Here is a 21,020-nt window from a genome sequence, read left to right as displayed (position 1 = left end):
GACAAATGACACTGTTTATCTAACGCACGGGAAGTATTTCAGATGTCAAGGTGGGGAGATACAGAGCCCGAGAGAGAGAGAAGGATCAAGGCAGAGAATGAGTGAAAGAGACAGAGAGAAAGAGTTCGAGAGAGAGAGAGAGATATCAAGGCAGACCGAGTTGAGAAAGCGAGCGAGAGAGACAGCAAAATAGAAATGCAAGTGACAGTTATAGAGAGTTGGGAGGGGGGAAAGAAATAGAGTGAAAGAGTTTAGGGGAGAAAGAGTGAGAGAAAGAAAGAGAGGTGTGTGAGGCAGAACCCCTCCCTGTGCAGTGAGCTCACAGGTGTGGGATGCTGAAATCTCTGCTCAGTTTCCATGAGCGTCCACATGACACAGATTCAAATAAATAAATAAATAAGAAAAATAAAAAATCCGCCATGAAGCAAGTATAGTTTTGGATCCCTTTCTTAGGAAATGTCACTGCAGTTTATTTTTATACATTCTCTAAATGTATACATGTCTCAAGTGGGGCGCTGCTTTTTGCAGTCGCCAAGTTGCCGTGTTCTCTTACATGGAGGAGACTTCCAACACGACACGACCAACCAATCACAGACCTGAGCATGAGGTTCATGAGCTGAAGGCCCTCCCCCCGGAGGAAGCGGTCACGATTGGCAGGCAGCATGAGGCAGGAACACAGCGCGTCAAACAGGTTCTCCATCATCTCCTGCTCCTCCGCTGTGGATGGGTTGTGCCTCTTGAACACCTGCCACACACACACACACACACACACACACACACACACACACACACACACACACACTTTGTTACATCCTAACTACAAGCAAACAATGGGCTCAGTGCATGGGAGAACGTACCGCACCAATCCTCAAAGAGCTTGTGGCCACCAGGGTCATTCGAAATCCACTTCAAAACACTATTCCTGATATTTTAAGCCCTCAGAAATGTCACAGTGTATGAAAAGTGGTAAACAAATAAACTTGCGTTGCCTTTACTTCAGTAGCATGATACCAGATTAAAACACCACCACCCGACTAAAGACCACAGAGGCTGCGTTCTGTTCCTGAGGGCTGTGTATGATGCTTCTGAATAACCATTCAGGACCATTTAGTTCTGCAAGGCCTTTAGCTGAACTGCTCAGCCCTGAATGTTTCTTCACTCTGCTGTGGTTCCTTCTGTCTTTTATTGTAAATAACACATTCACTTTTATTTGTTGCTCTTTTATAATTTGCATCTTTCTTTTAATGTATTCATTATTTATCCTTAGTTTTCCTCCAAATCACTCTAAATTGTGTAAAAAAGTGCTATGCAAATAAATGTTATTAATATTAATAACAGGCTTGCCCCCATTCTCGTTCCAATAGCCAATGTGCAAATCACTGCAACAATAAAGTTACTACATTATACATGACAGCGTCTGTGAGGCAGGGCGTACCTACACTATACTTATAAAGGTCCTCTGAAATGCTAGTGGAGTTGTTACTCAAATATCCCTAATCAGCATGAGATTCCAGATCAAGAACTGAACTCAAATAGTCTTTAAACCTGTCTTAGAGCTGCACATACCAAGAGTCTGGAGGTGCAGGCGAGGGGCGTGGCCAAACAGGCTCCGCCTCTCCATCAGTAAAGAGCGGGGAGGTGCTAGTGGAGGCGGAGAACCGGAGGGAGGGCACGAGGAGACAGGAAGGGGGGAGCAATGGGGTTGGGGACTTACTGACAGCTGCTGCAATAAGACATCAATGCCGTCCATCTCTCCCAACAGCTCCCTGGTGTCTGACAGGAACAGACAGAGAGAAAATAGGGTGGATATGAGCAAACCGAGAGCCGGGGGGTGGGGGGCGGGGGGTAAAGAGAATATTATGGGGAAAGGGAGACACAGCCAAGGATTGTGCTACAGAGAAGAGGCTGGTGTTGAGGGGTGTGTGTGTGTGTGTGTGTGCGTGGATGGATGGATGGATGGATGGATTTGTCCGGAAAGACAAACAGCACAGCTGGAGCAGCTAAACTGCTTAAAGTGGGAGACCCGGGGGACAACTAGACAAAGATGGACCACAACACCCACCCACACCCACAGTAAATTAGTAAATATCCCCCAGTGCATGCTTGTCTTGGGTTTGGCTGTGTAGAACAGAATTGTCCAATATTCCAGCTATATCTGCCTTCATTTTTCACTTGACTGATGATGAAATTCAGCTGCAAAACTACACATGCCTTTCAACAGTGCAACAGCTGATAATTGGTTGAAACTCCTACTTTTCCAGTGCAGGGAGTATATCCGCCATCCAATTTTAAACGTGCCAGCCAGGGATGAACCACAGGACCATGGCTGTAATTTGGGCTTGACAAGAGTGACCTGAAGCTTCCAACAAGACTTACTGTCGTTGTTCTGGAGAAGGATGGCCAGGATCTCACTGCAGTACAGCTTGTTGGCATCAAAAGGCATCTTGGCCTATTTATTACAAACAAACAAAAAATATATATCACCCAAAACTTGCATGCGCACACACACTCTCACGCGCGCACACACACACTCTCACGCACACGCACAGCTTCATTTTCATCATCGAGTTCCATCAGTGCTTTTTCCAGCCACTTTCGCTGCGTCATTTGGTGTCTGTGAACTCATTCCCTGCCTACAGGCCAAGCACCTGTAATTGAATCCAACTGAAACTGGCATGACGCTCCCGTTTGACCTTTAATTACGATATTTGGGAGCAATTTTTTTCGGGTCGCGCCCCCCCATAACGGCACAGGGCATCCGGTCGCGTTTCCAGCGTATATCGGCTCTGACTGACAGGCTGCGTTCTTGTGTTCAAGGCAGGGACTTGCAACCCATCAACTGGTGGAGCTCATCTGCTGAGAGCAAAACCCTCAGAGCATGGACCACAAGTGTGATGGCAGCACATGAAAGGTTGGACAGTTCACTACACAGCTGAAAAACTGCTCGTCACCTGCTGTTGTGCTATAAAGCTTCAGCCATATCCTCGAGAACCGCCATACTGAAGTTACTGAATTAACTGAAGATGGTCCAGCCTCATTATAACTGCCGCCACTAGCTGAGACAGCTGAAGATGAAGACGGACAGATGAAGTCCAACACAAGTGTATCCAAGAAAACCTGAACCGTGCATTCGGTGATGTCCTCTCTAAGCATAAAAGCTCCAGCCAGAATGAGTTCTACAGTGATTTACACGGAACACCTCCACTATAAAACTGAGCACAGACTGTGGAAGAACGCAAATCTCCCCACGTCGTATCTTTGCAATCTTCTGGCTAAAAAAACTAAACAAAAACAACTCATTTGTATTTGTACCACCCTGCGCACACACTGCGGTAGAATTTATGTGCATCGCATCGGTGCAGTTCAGTTGGGTGGAAACAGAGGCCGACCAGCCCGAGAGGCCTGTGGACAGCATCGTCCCCGGGTCCAGAGAGCCGCTGTGATCCGGTACGGCTCGGGTAAACCGCGCACGCAGCCCATCAATTACGCAGCGACGTCTTGGATCATTGTGCACTTTGTAATGGAAATCCTACGCTGTGCGTCGTGCTGCTCTTCGCCGCCGCCGCTCGTCTTCATCACACACAGCTCTGGCACCTTCGATACGTCCCAACATCTGCCGTGCAGCTTTCACCCATCCAGTTAACGTTTACATCTGCACAACATCTGGCGTACGATATTATAAACCCCCCACTAAAGCTCAACAAGTCTCTCTAAAAACAGCAATATAGATTGCATAAATATTGCACAACAATGTTTAACTTAATTGCTGCATAAATCATAGCCACACGTCTGTTGTGCTCCTGCAGGTTCTCCCCTCTACCCAGATCCCTTGTTAGCTGTAAAAATAGCTGTAGAAGCAAAGTGCAAGAAAGTCCTCCACACGAGCAGAGCGAGAACGCTTCTCATGTTCATCACAACCAGAGTGCTACAGGGTTTGAAGTCCACACTCAAAAGCCCTGCCCACCTGAATCAACCAATCGGATAATCACCAAGCCCATAACAGGCCGAAACCCGTGTGTGTTGGAGCAGGACCTCCACAATGAAATCTGAGGACCTGTGGTTGAGACACTTAAGGGTTTCTTCACAAATCCATGAAAGTTCTTGTTAGGACAGACGCGCTGTATAGCAGTATAACAAGAAGACTAGGCTAGTTTTTACTGTGATAGCACCACATGCCTTGAGGTCCTAGGGCAAAAGTAAAGCAGATCGGGTCACCAGACACATTTGGCTGTTTGAATAGTCGAACTGACTGGAAAATGTATTCAAATGTGATTTGTTCTGCGCGCCCCCCCCCCCCCCCCCCCGGGTCCTTTAATGCTCTTACCTTAATCCTCTTGAGAAGCCACTGCATCAACCCCTGCTGGGCGGCCTCCGCACACAGGCCTGGTCTGAACTCTGCCATGTTCTCCACGATGGCTGAGGGGAAAGGGCAGAGGCACAGCATCAGTATCACACTAGCAGTGGCCAGGTCGCTGAGGGCCGTCGCAAACAGCCGTGATGCCCCTCCCAAAAGCCCCGTGTGGGGGTTCCAAATGTCCCCAGAGAACAGCCCCAGAGAAGCTTGGAGAGCTTAGAAGAGCCGCGAACATTCTCGAGCAATGCCTCTCGAATACACACCTCGGGCTCTCCCCGAGAGTCGTGCTGAGGTGTTTCAAACTGGCTACTATTGTAGTAGTTCCAAAAGACCCCAAAACGCCATAAACTGTCTGAATATTACTGGAATACAGTAGCTGAAATCTCCATCGTAAGGAGGTGCTTTAAGAGACTGGTTAGAGAATTCACCTGCACCATAGATCCTGTCACCATAGATCCCTCACAGACAATGAGAGAGCCACTGATGATGTCATAGCCCTGATATAGCACATCGGCCTTCAACATCCTCACAAGGGGAACATATGTGGGAATGCTGTTTGTGGATCACACTTGGCATTCAAGTCCACAGACCCCTTTAAAATGAACATGAAGCTACGTGGTTTAGGTCTGAGAAGGTCAGCAGCGTCAGGGTCCTCAGCATAAATGGAGAACGTCCAGTCAGGCTGCATCACCACCGGGTATAGGAACCGCACCTCTGTGGACCAGAACGCTCTGCAGATGGTGGTGAGAACTACTGGAGTTAAACTTCCATCGTTCCTGGAGCTGGTCACCAAACACCGACTAAGGAAATCCAAACGGATCCCGGGAGACTCCACACAGGAGCAGACAAACCAGAACCTGCAGATACTTCCCACAGATCATCAGGCTGCTGAATATTCAGCAGTACTGCAGCACGGCCCAAATTCTCCAAGATTCATACGCTCATATACCAACACCTCCCCCGCCATATGACCCACATTATTAAATGCAATTATAGGCAACGTCATGTAAAACAGCTCAGACAGAAATACGCCGTATGATATCAATGATTACAACAACAGTCACCCCCCCTCATTCTGACTACTCAGTGATGGTTTTGCAATGGTGCACAGTGTGTATGATGAAATCATGATGTATGCAAGACACGTGCATGTAAATGTCTGTAACCTTACGACCCTTTTATACTTAGTGTGCACACGCACGCACACACACACACACGTACGTGTGAAACACTGCCAAGTGAGCAGTAAGTACGCTTTCACCGACCTTACTCCTGACTATGTATGATGTGACAACAAACTTGATTTGATTTGAATAGCTTCAAACAGCTTCGAATAACTCCAAACAGATTCGAAGAATCACACCCTTGAATAGCAGCAGGTTTAAAAAAAAAAACCCCACACACACTCACACCGCCTCAGTCAGCGTTGAATAGCAACAAACATATGAGGTGTTTACTCAGTGGTTACAGCAACACAACAATTCATCAGACCTAGACAGCTTGTTTCACCCAACACCACACATCACAAAAACCCCACAATCCTCGGCCAAATGGGCCAGGGTCCTGTGAATGCACGCAATAGCAAAGCTGTTCTACAGGCAGCAGTGCATGAAATCTACATTACATTTCACTACCCAATAACGTCGCAGGGAAAGAGTCCTCGATGCGTTCTGTGGTCTTCCTCTCCTCCAGCTGAGCATTAAATGCTGGTGTTGGTACAGAACAGCCTGAGCTAAATCAGCAATACTCACCCAAACATGCCCACCCCCCCCCCCCCCCCCCCCCCAAGCAGGTCTGACCCACTTACGAAGAATCCAACTCAATGACTCTGTGCTCACCAAACAACTTTAAAAGCAAACACACCTCTGCAGGAACATCTCTGCAGGAAAGTGGCCAATTCCATTCATACAGCCAGAGGAACAGAGATTAGTTTCCTAAAGCTATTTTACACAGAAGCAGGGGGACGAAAAAAAGAACATAAAAGCCTCTTTCTAAAAGGTGCTTTCTGCTCAGCACCTCAGCATGTATGTACAGCAATGAGCCGAATGTTATTTCCATGTAGGAGATCTGAGGCTGAGCACTTTAGCAACATTACGGGAGCAGACATGCGAACACCTCGGAGCAGAAGAGAGAGAGAAAGGTAGAACGAGGAGACTGGAGCAGCGGAGAGAAGACGGAGACGGAGAGCTTTCAGCAGTCTTTCTGATCCGCCACCGAGCCGGAACAGGGTCAGCCGCCGTCATTGTATAGTGTTGCTTGAAGGTTTGTGAACTCCTTGAGTAGTTTAGAGGTTTCTATTGTTTTACCATGATTCTCTTATTTTATCACACATTTTTGTATATGAAATATTGTTTTGAGGGAGATGTTGTCTGCAGGCTACATGAAACATGGAATCAGAGCATGTGCAAAAGTAAATGAACTAGGTCAATTAGGTAAAAAAAATGTGAGTGCTCGAGTAGTCAATTAAGTAGACCAATCAAATGAGACATCCTTGGGAAAAGATTTGAGCCACACTGATTAAAAGGGAGAGGAAACCAACCAAACCACTGCTGTGCCGAGGTGTAAAGCACACGGATCAACAATGCTGAGGGGAAAGGAGACATGAGAGGACGTCAGGAAGAAGGTGGTGATAGAACATCAGTGTGGGGAAGGAAACAAGACCATCTCCAAAACATTCCCGCTCCATCCATCCACTGTATCATTTAATATACAGTATATTAATATACTTAATAATTTACAAATGGATGACACTCAGCATCACCGCAACTCTGCCCAGATAATACGGCCATCAACACTTGCACCAAGGAGCACCAGATAAATAATGATTCAGGTAAAAACCAAACCCACATATCACTCATACAACTCCTCCAGAAAGATGCACACCCCTCTGGCTGCATCTGAAATAAATGTATATGCAACTACAATTAGGTGAAAAATCAAGAAAACGAAGAAAGAACAAAGTTGCCCATTTAAACAGAGAGCACTTGGACAATCAAGCGACTTTCTGGAGGTTTATTTTGTGGACAGATGCATCCAAAATTGAATTCTAGTTTGGAGATAAGTGCATATAAAGAGAAGAACCTCTTCCCAACAGAGAAGCATGGTGGTGGAAATGTGAAGGTCTGGCCTGCTGTGTCTGATCATCAATATGATATCAACAATTTTTTGCAGTTAAATAACGAGAAGACAGAGGTTCTTCTTGGTAGCGACTTATTTAAATCAAATGAATCTGAAAGCCAAACAACGTGTTAAGAACCTGGGTGCCACTTTTGATAACGAGCTCAGCTTCAAATCACACATCATGACTACATGCAGGACAGCTTATTTTCACCTCAGAAACATTGCTACGGTCCAAGATATGCTCTCTTCTGCTGACAGTGAAAAACTTGTCCATGCATTTATCACATCAAGGCTAGATTATTGTAACGCTGTTCTATCTGCTCTCCCAAAGAGCTCTATTTCTCACCTACAGCAAGTTCAAAATGCTGCCACAAGGGTTCTGACCCGCAGGAGAAAGAGAGATCATATTACACTTGTACTCCACCCACTAAACTGGTAACCTGTCAGTTTTAGAAAATATTTGCATTTGGCAGATTTTCAATTTTTGGAAAGAGAAATTACTTTTGTCGAATTAATTAATATATTTTTTTTTTCTGTGTTTCTTATTTGGAAGGTCTGCTTTACAAACTAAGATTTGGATGTTAATTTCATAAGATTATTTTCATTTTATTTAGAAAACAATTTCCATGATTTGGTGCTACACAAGCAGCACTGTACATCAAAAAGGAGTCACCTGATAACTCAAGCACTGCAGCAGTAGCAGCAACAGAGTCAAACAAAGTGGGACGAGGAGGAAGACACGCGAGCGAGCTTGCGCGCACACACATACAAAGCTACCATCAGAGAGTATGCTAGCATATATGAATGCAGCAATAAGCACAATGCCAACAAACTTGTATACATGCCACAGGCCATTTCTGCTGTCTCTCTTGGCAACAGGGCCTGGAAAACAAGATAAAGACAACTCTGACAGAAGTCAGCAAATTGACAAAGTAGCAGAAGGGCATAGACAACAAAGATCCTGGCTGGCTACAGAATAAATACAATCACGAGGGAGACTGAATCATCTCACAACAGTGGTTAAGAGATCTCCAAGCAGAGAATCACAATCTCCCACAGCAGGAATCGGTCAGGATTACAACAGCAGATGTCCAAGAATGGGTCTGAACATGAACTTGACTGGCATAACAAATGATCCAGGCGCTAAACACAAACTCCCAGTTGAGCTAGCTAGCGGGAGGCAGGACAGTACTGGTCATGAAAGAACCAGTGGCCCAACAGTACCTGGAATGTTGTTCATGAGATCTGTTGGAGTCACTCCTCTACCTTAGGGGGTCACAGCCATAAGTGTCCTGATAACCATTGGGACAATCTTACATGTTCTTCTTATTTCTTATATTAGTGCCTAGTAAACTTCTCATGTTCCTTCCTTTGGATATTTCCATCACAAGACATTGCCAAATCGTATTGCAACTGCTGTTTTCTCCATCTTGTCCATCACAATGTCTGGTAGGTTTTCCATTACTTGTTTATCCGTGTGGATCTGGAGATCCCGTAGTATATTAGCCTTGCTGTTCACATCACTATCTGTGGCATTTGGACTTGCGTATGGTTGTGTCTATGGTTGTCTCTATGATCCCTGACACTTGGTTATGTCTTTTTCCCTGCCGGCATCTTGTACGCTGCTACTAGGTGCCAGATTGTTTCAGAGGCTTTTTGTCTGGTGTGAAACATCCCTGCTTCATTTGGCTTAGCCAATAGTGCTTGATCTTGTGCTGCTATGATTAGTGCCTCTGTGTTGGAGGTGTCATCTATAGGAGGCGTCATCTATAGGGGGCGTCATCTATAGGGGGCGTCATCTATAGGGGGCGTCATCTATAGGGGGCGTCATCTATAGGGGGCGTCATCTATAGGGGGCGTCATCTATAGGGGGCGTCATCTATAGGGGGCGTCATCTATAGGGGGCGTCATCTATAGGGGGCGTCATCTATAGGCGGCGTCATCTATAGGCGGCGTCATCTATAGGCGGCGTCATCTATAGGCGGCGTCATCTATAGGCGGCGTCATCTATAGGCGGCGTCATCTATAGGCGGCGTCATCTATAGGCGGTGTCATCTATAGGGGGTGTCATCTATAGGGGGTGTCATCTATAGGGGGTGTCATCTATAGGAGGTGTCATCTATAGGGGGTGTCATCTATAGGGGGTGTCATCTATAGGGGGTGTCATCTATAGGGGGCGTCATCTATAGGGGGCGTCATCTATAGGAGGTGTCATCTATAGGGGGCGTCATCTATAGGGGGCGTCATCTATAGGAGGCGTCATCTATAGGGGGTGTCATCTATAGGGGGTGTCATCTATAGGGGGTGTCATCTATAGGAGGCGTCATCTATAGGAGGCGTCATCTATAGGGGGCGTCATCTATAGGGGGTGTCATCTATAGGGGGTGTCATCTATAGGGGGTGTCATCTATAGGGGGTGTCATCTATAGGAGGCGTCATCTATAGGGGGTGTCATCTATAGGAGGTGTCATCTATAGGAGGTGTCATCTATAGGGGGTGTCATCTATAGGAGGCGTCATCTATAGGGGGTGTCATCTATAGGGGGTGTCATCTATAGGGGGTGTCATCTATAGGAGGCGTCATCTATAGGGGGTGTCATCTATAGGAGGTGTCATCTATAGGGGGTGTCATCTATAGGGGGTGTCATCTATAGGAGGCGTCATCTATAGGGGGTGTCATCTATAGGGGGCGTCATCTATAGGGGGTGTCATCTATAGGAGGCGTCATCTATAGGGGGTGGCTGATTATAGTTCTGCTCCTGAATCCTGAGTTAGTACTAACTAAATAGTATGATTACCCATCTTAATTAAATTAAGGTTTATTTTCCTGCATGTGTCCCATTCATAGTAACAGCCTGTATTGTCATATAACTCTACTTGCTTAGAGATATCCACAGATATCTTAAGGCACCTGACCAACATGTTATTGTTACACATGGTCCATGTGGCGCTTATCATATTAAGTTTCCTTTTGCATCAAAATAGTCTTCTGCCAAATGTAAGGTGTAAAGCAGGATGATGAAGATGATGATGATGCCTCTAATAATGCACTAGAGCATGATGAAGCCTGCCTACATCGCTCGTGCACATTAACAAGTTAACCAAATTCAGTGGTCATTCAGCGAAACACTCGTGTGTGACGTCACCTCCTCTTGTCTTCTCCTTACACCACACACAGCAGAAATGCTTGTTTTTCTTTTAATGTTTACTTAGTTCAGGGACATACTGACCCAAACATCAGCCAGCATCAAACCCTTAGAGGTCATCGGTGACCAACCATCACCTGTGCTCAGCGTGGTGGTTCCCACACCGCTGGTGCTCAGCATGGTGGTTCCCACACCACTGCCTATAATTACTGTTAGAGCCATTTGTGCCAATTGTTTAAACTGAATCCGTGTTGGTATGACAATGTACAAGTTATCTACCATGGCTCACAACTCCTTTCCAAGTCCCTGCCACAACTGCAAACAGCTACCATCACGGCCTACCAAAAGCCTCAAAGCACTTCATAACACACCAGCGGCATGACGAGGTGTACCAAACGCGTGTGAACTTCATGAGGGGAGGGGGGCGGTACCAAACGCGTGTGAACTTCATGAGGGGAGGGGGGCGGTACCAAACGCGTGTGAACTTCATGAGGGGGAGGGGGCGGTACCAAACGCGTGTGAACTTCATGAGGGGAGGGGGCATGGCCATACCTAGCGTGTTGTGGACTCCGTCCGCCTCCTCCTTAACGGTCTCGTCCAGCCTCTCCATGTTCTGCACCAGAAGAGCCACCACCTGGCCCTCCAGCTAATAAAGTAACAAATGGAAGACTTCACAAACAAAAACAAAGCTCAAACACCTTAACAACCACCATACAAATGGGTAGGATGTAATTGCTTTTGGGGTTTTCCCCTCCCAATACTCATATTTTATGAATCATGACTTCGGTGTTCTCACAGACACACGAAAGAAAGAAAGAAAAAAAAGTCAATAAAGTCAAAACCAAAGAAAGATGTTACATGAGTAGCAGTAATTTTCTTTCTGAATAGCCACACCCAGGTTTGCAGGCATGGTGCAAACAGCAGAGGGATCGAGCCGGTTCTGAACACGTCTGTGCTGAGCATACGCACTTAGACACTCAACCAAAAGGTTGCACAAGTGTGTTCTTGCATAAGCAGCACAAATGTCATAGTTACAGGGCGCCTTGGGCTTATTGACCCCTGCCCCCGTCAAACCCTGCGTTAACTGACTGGATGACTCAGCCTTTGCTTTTTAAAATGTCAGTACACACACAACAAACTCCCAAAGCAGTAAAAAAGAAATTGCTGATCAATAGCAAGTGGTTAATAGAGTTATTATATACAGTTATTATTGAGCAGTGTTGGAAATTTGGTTTAGAATGACATTCAGACTTTTGTTCAGCTTTTGCATATGAACGTCATTTGACGCCTCCTCACCAGGGCGTCAATGAGGACCTCTGCCCCTTCTTCGCTCTCGTGGAGGGTGTCTATGTCTGTGAGCTCCTGCAGCAAATCCACCACGGCGATGGCGATATGTGCAGCGGGTTAAGGAGAAGGCACTGGGTGCACGGGGGGGGGGGGGGGGGGGGGGGGGGGGGGGAGCCGACGCACGACGCATCGTGAACACATCGTGAACACATCGTGAACCAACCTACAGCCAACGCAACTCCTGCACCGGGGACTTTGAGATGCTGTGAACTGGAGAAACGCTGTACACCACGATGGGATCGAACAGACTGAACAGACTCCGTAGTGCACAAGAAAAAGGAAAAAGACTTGTTTAAAATACACAGTGATCTACCTACAGACAGATAAAAGATAAAAGACACCGAAAGAGCCTGATAACACACTGCAGTGAGTCAGAACCTTGACAAGCACGATTCTAATAATACTCTGTTGCTCTGACATCAGAAATTTCACAATCCACTGCAATGACTATCCAGTGGAAAAATGTGTTAAGAACTAGGTTTGTGTTAAAATGTTATGTTGACAATGTCTTAAAAAAGAAACGCTTCCTGCTCTTGCTTTTGTTTTTAAAACATGTTTCTAATACCAAACCTGACATCTCAAGCCGCATTACATTTGTAAGAACATGAACAGTCCTACTGTGACTGTAATTACTTCCATGCGTCTTCTGTGGATTGTATTGAAACGCAACCTTTAACAAGACTGAGACTTTTGTGTAGATTCCCCATTTACACAATTCTATGCAACTCAATGTATGTGCTTTTTGTGTGAGAGGAATTTCTACCGCTCTCTATGGAATTCTCTCTACAGCTCCATGGAGCTGCTCTGTTTAAGTGAAAGGATATCAGTGTTATCATGGCTCAGAAGGCCCAGCAGGGAATGGACAGCGTTCAGCTCCACCAGCAGGTGGTACAGCTCTGGGATGGTGGCAATCACATGCATCTCCTGGATGATGTCATTCAAGTCCAGCTCCGCCTCCATGAACCTGCCCAGAGTCAGAAAGAAGATTAAGGAGATACATAGGAATTTGTTTCTCTTAGGCTCCCCTTATGTTCACATTACCACCTTGGAGTGAGGCAAATCTGAGTCTTTTTCAGATTCAGATCCACGAACTTGAATGAGAACAGTGAGAGAACGAGATCAGATTTATCTGGGCTTTTCGACTAAATGCAAGCTTTGTCAAAGCAACAATGGAGCAGAGCAGTGAAAACAGGAGCTGAGAAAACAGCAAAGCCACAGCTGACTGACTTTATTTTGCCTTCTTGACCTGCCACAGCTGAACTGTTTGCCATGCTCGAGAGCAAAACATGATGTAAATGTGCCATATTTTGTCAATTGTGATTTTTCACCGCAATCTAAATTTGTCCTCCGCTTTTAACCCATCCATGCAGTTAGAGAACACACACACACACACACACACACACACACACACACACACACACACACACACACACACACACACACACACACACACGTGATTACTAGGGGGCTGTGGATCACACGTGCCCAGAGCGGTGGGCAGCCCTTGCCCGGCACCCGGGGAGCAGTTGGGGGTTAGGTGCCTTGCTCAAGGGCACCTCAGTCATGGCCTCAGGTCTGGGAATCGAACCCACGACCCTCCAGTCACAAGACCAGTTCCCTACCACCAGGCCATGACTGCCTGATGAGTATATGCCTACTAGTGCTTTCTTGTTGCTGGTTTTAAACCACGAGTCATCTCACATGAGATTAGGTTGTTGGTGATGCAGGTGCAAAAATGCATCAACAACCACATACGAGCCATTTCAGTGGACAGACGAGTTCACATTACAGACAGACGAGTTCACATTACAGACAGACACAGGTCACTTGCAATTATGAGTGTGAAACATCAAGAGAGGCAGATCCAACCTAAGCTTAAAAACTTTTAATTGAGAAATGTGGCTTGCAATGCAAGCATAACCTAAGGTATGTGAAAAGACTGTGGATAGCTAATTAAAGCATTTTTCAAGTTTGCATAACTTTAGCACTTTAGTAGCATTAGTGGCATGTCTTCCATAGTGGCAGTAAAGCATTCCATTTCTAGTACATTCACTTAGCAAAATAAAAAGCAAACTTTGGTGGGTATTTGTTAACTCACTTCTCTGGGTTGTCTGGGAATTTAATCCTGAGTTCCTGGTTTTTGTATGACCTTTTCTCAAAGGTCAGGATCATTTTCTTCACCGTGCTCTCATCCACCAGCTCTCCCTGTATAGCAACACAGACACAGGCCTTCAGCACTCTGAGTATCTAACCACAAAACTCCAACCCCTTAAAACGGGTAAATACTTCAGAGAAGAGCCATTACTGAAGCAGCCCTGAAAAAATCTTCAGTGCCCTGTAAATTAGAAGAATCCATCTATTTGGTCATTGAACTTCATTCAGTAATTGAAAAGTAAAACCGTAATAAGTGGAAATTATATATCAGGCAATCACTGGTGAATGGAAATGTCCTTATTGGCAATTACTTGAACATAAGAATACAGATCTACACATGTGCATCACATGCAAATACCACAAGATCTGCCATTGGACGCCTGAGGAGATCTAGTTTTGGTAATGCAATAAACTCATTTGTACATGCTTCTTTTGAATAATCTGGGATGTATTAGAATGTTCTGTGCTTGTAAATGCAAAACAATCACTGGAAGGATGGTTGCCTATTTATTTCTGCAGTTCTCAATATAAAACCCAAGCAAACAAACCAGCATGAGCTTAAGTGACAGCAGTTAGCACTTTGGGAGTCGCTCTGGATAAGTGCGTCTGCTAAATGCCATAAATGTGAATGTGGGCAGTGAGAGATCCAAGAGTTCTGCAGTACCTCTGGGTCCACCTCGTCCTGGTCCATTAGCTTCTCCAGGATCCTCTCCTTACTCTCAATGTTCTCGCCCTCAGCCTCCCCCAACACCGCTGGTCGTGGCGGCTCCTTGCTGGACGTCTTCTGCCTGCCCCGGGTCTCCTCATTGCCTTCCTCCTCCCTGGGCCGCTTGGCTCCTCGGTCAGGCTGTCATATACATACACAAGGTTTGGCAAGACAAGCAATGGCAGGTATTTAAGAGCACTGTTGAGGGTCATGATGCGTGTTGACAGCAACATTTACATCTAGAAAGCTTGATGATCGACTTGTTGAGCTATTATTACACAGGAGGTTTAGCTCAAACACACTGAAATGCTGATCACTCTGAATGTAGGCCAAATGTACAAGTTGGCTTACCTAGCCTGGCAAAACTTCCCTAGCCAAATGTATCATTTTCTAAGCTGGCAGATGAAAACGAACTAAAAGTTCTACCCAGCTAATATCTAGCTAGTCGTCTAGCCAGGTACGTTTAAAGTATTTTTAATAAACTGTAGAGTCAATAAAACAGTGAGCTGTAGTACAGTTAGCCAGCTACCTCTACACCATGCTGGACCATGTTGTTGTTGCCTAGCAAGCTAGCTAAGCTATGTTAGCTTTGTGGAAGAGTGATATATACTTCCATTAACGTTTCTGATATGTGGTTAGCCAGCATGACCAAAACAAGTTTACTTGTTCAATACCTGATATGTCAACAGCTCGCCGACATCCATAACTACCGACGTCTATGTGTATTCCTCAGAAATCCTATTTAATGAATTAAATTAGCGGCAAAATGAACGCAGAGCGACAAACTTATCTCTTCTTCGTCGGTATCGCGTACGGACGAATGAAAACTCTAGCAACATCTTGCCAATATTGCCACCTACAGGCTCGGAATAAGATACCGCAGTAGAAAAAATACACATTTTAAATTAAAAATACACATTTTACATTTTAGATCAAAATGTATTATTTATAAGACCTCTAAACGTTGTAAGACGTTATAAGACTTCCTAACGTTGTTATATGGTATTTGAATGTTTGTTTATAATTTTTTGTTTGTTTTTGTTTATCATATGTTTATCATTTGATTTTTGTTTCATTCTCAAAATGTAACTATATGACATTAAGTGACAGTAGTTAAAGTTTGTTGAGTAAATTTAACTTCTGCATTCGTTTGATTGAAATAGCACCCAGGATCAGCCCTTAGTGCCCAAGCATCCAGCTGAATGGCTGTGCAAGCTGACAGAAGCATTCATGCACTCTGTATCACCCTACTGGCCACCCTGCACAAACTCAGCAAACCGCATTGGTGATGTCATTCCACTTCTTCCTCTCCTCCATAGTCTCGTCATATATACAGTTTTTTCCACCTCCAACCAGGTTATTGAAGAAACTGTCACTGTTGTTCTCGGTGCAGCGTAAGACCAGACACAAGCGTTTAAATATTTACATCACAGTTTACTGGACCAGGCACCTCTGGCCTTGCCGACACAGAGGGAAAAAATCTGCACTATCCACACTGATTCACCTATTCTGTTTTGGTCCTGTAAATTTAATGTTTATACAAACCTTCTGCAAGATGCCAGATTAAGTAAAATAAGTGCATGTCTTAGCCATAGAAAACAAACATTGCGTATACATGTTAGAATTTTCCATGCCAAAACAGGAAATACCATCATTTTAATCTTAAATAACAGACAAATGGCCTTAATAAATCATATGGTGAAAGGTCTAAAAGCTGCACTCTTGTCCCTCCCACTTTCTCTCTCTCCCCGTCTCTCTGAATTGTGTCTAACTGTTCATCTGTCACACATCCGCAGCCTCTGTGAGGCCTGACAAGAAGGAGGTGACTGTTCGACAGTGCTCATAAATCCGGGGGGCAACGCCACTCGTAAAGGTGATTTTCCGGCCGGCTCACGCACCCAGCCTGCTCGGAATATTCATCCCGTCTCTAGCAGTGCTCAGATGTGCTACCATCCACTCTGAAGGTCCTTCAAGGATAATCCGACACTCCTCTGATTCCATCACCACGTGTCCCACGTGTCTCTTGCATACTCAGTCTGTCTGCACTCGACCTGGCTTCAGACCTGCTCCGTACACAGATCATTTACCATAACCTACGTCTCTTCTCATAAGCGCTAGCTGTCTTCCATGATGGTGCACGTTCATTTATGACCGATTTTGTAATTTTATGGATGTCAGTGTTTCCGTCTGTATAGGCACATACATGGTTCATTCCCCAACCTAATGAAGGTCATTTTATATGGAATGTGGTTAAGTTAATTGACAACTTATGGATTTCTCCTCTGCTGCGTGTTTCCTTAGTAACAGTCAAAGGTGTTGTTAATGGCACAGTGACCATGGTAATGACTCTGCTGTATTCTAACCATACTGTCTTTTTTATTATTAACAAGGCGAAGTTCATGAACATGAACAGGCTCTCGCCATAAAGAGAAGAAACAGAAACAGAACAGTTTCGTGAGTCTAGTGGCACAAATGGAAGATGAGCAGAAAAATAACGGTAAGTATTTACATCACAGGAACACGTGTGTTTTGTCATCCTAAGGAATACGGTGCATCCCCAGCACAGCACTGTCCCTCTACCAGAATGGTGCTCGGGCAAGGCGGCGGAAGCCTTCAGAATATGATCTAAGGCACCATAAAAAAATTTTATGGTGGGAAAAGTATCATGAAAACAGCGATCGTGAATACCAATCAACTTTTATATGTTTTTTGTGAAGCAGCGCAAAACAGCTCTCCATCTAGATGCCAGGGGTTTTGCAATGACATTCACTTGTCATAATGCCTCTCTCTCTCTCTCTCTCTCTCTCTCTCTCTCTCTCTCTCTCTCTCTCTCCCTCTCTCTCCCCTCTCATTGTAGACCAAAATGGCACTGACAGAGCAATGTTGAGCATTTGCATGTCATCAATCTTTTTGCCCTCTCTTTTAGAAGCATGCCTCAGTGGATGGTAACTATAGCAACATTTTCAGAATGAATATTCAGTTGAATTATTATCATTTGAAACAAATAATTCACTTTTTTAAAGGTCAAACAAAGTGCTTTTATTGCTCGTTGCAGAACGATAGAGATTCCAGAAATTAATCTCCAAATCATAAAGCCTAATTAAATATACAGTATATCTCCAAGAGCTGATCACTAAACTGAACATTTCATTATGGTTTATGATTACAATGCTGGTCTATAACAGCTTGATTAAAACTAGCCTCATCAAACAGCCAAGATGACATAGGCACTGCAAAATCCTTCAATATGGATCTTTAATTCCCTCCTCTGTAAACCATGGCAATTAGCACTCCTGCAATTTAATAAGTCCATGCTTCTAGGGAGCATTCAGGCATGCCGTCAAGACTCAGATGTCTTGAATGAAGGACACGGGTGGGAGGATGGGGGGATGGGGGGATGGGGGGATGGGGGCAGTACTGGACAGATAAGAGAAGACAAGCAGAAGTGACTGCAAGGTGGGTTTGAACGGCAAGACAGCTTAATGGCTTATCCACTCTGTTACTGGCATTGAGAGCAAGACCAGCCATCAAGATTTCCAAGCCTGAGAGAGAGAGAGAGAGAGAGAGAGAGAGAGAAAGAGAGAGAGAGAGAGAGAGAGAGAGAGAGAGGATACATGAAAACACTGTGGATACATGAATTGGGATAGAAATTCATCCATTGTATAATATAAATGGGAACTGGGAAAGGAATTCAGTCTCTGTATAACAGAACAGAAGCTGAACTCAAGCCTCCATGTATCCTGACATTGGGCATGTTGAAGGAGAGACAGGTGCAGCATAATTAGAGAGTTGGAGGGGGGCCTCTGGAGAGCAGGGTTAAGACACATGTGAGGGGCGGAGACGGGGGTGGGCTTTGGATAACGAGGCTAGAGTCTCAGCGAATCAGGTTCAAGATCAGGAAGGACCTGCCATCTACAGCCCCTTAGGCAGAGTAGAGGAAGAGTTTAGGACTCCATTAACCACCTCTCTGCCTCAGTGTTTATAAATGATCCAAATGCCCCCATCCATATTTCATCTTGAACTTAAAAAAGTCATGTGAATAGTGCCTTTAAGAACTCTGATGGTTTGAACATTCTCAATATCTCTCTCTGGGTCAGAATACAGCGGCCCAACAGCCCAATTAGACCTCTAGAACCTGAGCTCACACTGGAACAGCTAACTGGGAATCCTGGAGAAGGAGATAAGTTAACTCCACACTATCTCTGCAAGGTAGTCAGCCGTGCAGGGCCTATGATAAGACCTCAGCTGGAAATTCAATTAAAACCCCGACAAGTGGAACAGCCCGATAAAGGAGGGAGGGGGGGCAAAGGGCAAAGTCAGGGTGGTATCTGCCCTAGGCTTTATCCAGTAGAGGAATGTAAATTCACTCACCTCTATGACTTTGACTACTGAACTAGTGGACCCTCCCCTGTGTGGCAGACAGCCCTAACATCTGTACATTCATGTCCAGTGCAGAAAGCAATCAGTGGTTCTATGGCAGTATAACTTCCTTCCAATAGGGTGTAATGTGGGCAAGGTAGGAGGGTTTTCATATTTTCTTAGTGCCATTTCTGAGTAATCTTCTGCACGATTCAGCACTGGTTGATTTTTTTGCTGAATGCTGGTTTGAAAGCTGTACGTATCCTGATGTTTGGTTGATTGCTGGTTGGCTCCTGGTCTAAATGTGGGTTTGATTGCAGGATCCTGGTTTGAAAGCTTATTTCAGTGCTGATTTGAATGTTGTTTGGATTGTAATTTGAAAGTACGTTTGAATGCTGGTTTGAATGCTGGTTTGAATGCTGTTTGTATCCTGAATGCCTGAATCCTCTTTGGATCTTGTTCTGGATGCATTTGTGAAGCTTGTATTTAACTGTGGATGATCTGTGGATGATCTGTGGCGTGATCTGTGGCGTGATCTGTGGATGATCTGTGGTGTGATCTGTGGATGATCTGTGGATGATCTGTGGTGTGATCTGTGGGTGATCTGTGGATGATCTATGGCGTGATCTGTGGATGATCTGTGGATGATCTGTGGTGTGATCTGTGGCGTGATCTGTGGATGATCTGTGGTGTGATCTGTGGGTGATCTGTGGCGTGATCTGTGGATGATCTGTGGCGTGATCTGTGGCGTGATCTGTGGCGTGATCTGTGGCATGCCTGAATCACTGTAGGCTGTGTTTGAAATGACTGAGTATCCAACATCCTCTGGAGTTCTCATCAACAGTATATTTATGAAACTAAACATTCCATCAAATATAATTGGATGTGCTCACATTATTTTTAAACTTAAAAATAAGTTTATTTTTCTGGTCCTTGGTCATTTTCTGGGCCCAGTCTGGGCCTTGGTCATTGTCAGTCATATCACATAGTTACATGATAGCAGGTTTTGGGATGTTTTGAAGGTCTAATTTTCAACTCACCATTTTGAACAAGCATAAATTTAAAATTTCGTAAATATTAATAATATTAAATTTATTTAACCTAGATTTACAAAATATGAAATAAACAAATCAGTTTTCTTTATTACCTGTCCTGAGATCATCACCAGTTGGCCTGTCTGACGATGTGAGGAGATTAGAAATTAGAAGGTTAATGAAATTTTTATAAAGTGTCCATCTGGCAATTTAAAGCTAGATTAAATTGACATGTGATAATTAGAATGAATTGGCCTGTGAAACGACGCTGCCTCTGCACGGTTAGGGACTGATAAGTGGGGGTGGAGGGGTGGGGGGGATCAGAGAGGAGACCAGACCACAAGAGAGAGAGACAGGCTGATAAACCTCTTCACCGTCTGTGAAGCATTTTAATGCACAAATTTTAGGGTTCGAGGGAATTCGTTTCGCCCTCTTCTTCCCAGGTTTAATGATAACGCAAATTACTTTTTGGCAGCATTCTGGATCTTATCTGTGCTTTCAGTAAACCTATCATACAACAGCCTAATAATACGCACAACATTCTGATTAGTTTATCTGTTTTCTTTTTTGGAAGGTTGAAGTTCGTAGACTTCCATGAAAACCATGAAAGCTCGAGCGGTCTTCACTGTCTGAGGCGCAGTAAAACCTGCAGGCTGTGACCTATCAGTAATGTATCACACATCAGTAGTGTATCACACATGTCCTGCATTACCGAGATGCTTACCGGATTTTTCCGATACAGCTTGCGAAAACAACGCAAGTGCTAATTGCTATTCCGTGTGCATTGCTCAAGAAACGCCC

General features: G+C 44.8%; 1 protein-coding gene across 2 annotated transcripts in view; it reads right to left on the bottom strand.

The window, feature by feature from the left end:
• Window positions 1–15,646, bottom strand: part of ctnnbl1 (catenin, beta like 1) — a 34,344-nt gene extending 18,698 nt beyond the window's left edge. For both annotated transcript variants that reach the window (XM_076984099.1, XM_076984100.1), the window contains exons 1-10: window positions 15,501–15,646; window positions 14,785–14,967; window positions 14,065–14,171; window positions 12,791–12,930; window positions 11,916–12,013; window positions 11,172–11,265; window positions 4,325–4,416; window positions 2,377–2,449; window positions 1,715–1,773; window positions 597–745 (exon numbers count right to left, since the gene is read on the bottom strand). In XM_076984099.1, coding sequence (XP_076840214.1) covers window positions 597–745; window positions 1,715–1,773; window positions 2,377–2,449; window positions 4,325–4,416; window positions 11,172–11,265; window positions 11,916–12,013; window positions 12,791–12,930; window positions 14,065–14,171; window positions 14,785–14,967; window positions 15,501–15,530 — 1,025 coding nt within the window. In that variant the 5' untranslated portion in view covers window positions 15,531–15,646. The remainder of the gene's footprint in view (window positions 1–596; window positions 746–1,714; window positions 1,774–2,376; window positions 2,450–4,324; window positions 4,417–11,171; window positions 11,266–11,915; window positions 12,014–12,790; window positions 12,931–14,064; window positions 14,172–14,784; window positions 14,968–15,500) is intronic.
• Window positions 15,647–21,020: the final 5,374 nt, after the last annotated feature.

This window comes from Brachyhypopomus gauderio, chromosome 21, assembly GCF_052324685.1.
Source record: "Brachyhypopomus gauderio isolate BG-103 chromosome 21, BGAUD_0.2, whole genome shotgun sequence".
Taxonomy (NCBI): domain Eukaryota; kingdom Metazoa; phylum Chordata; class Actinopteri; order Gymnotiformes; family Hypopomidae; genus Brachyhypopomus; species Brachyhypopomus gauderio.
Note: the sequence above shows the minus strand (reverse complement) of the source record. Positions and strands in the feature narration are given on the sequence as shown.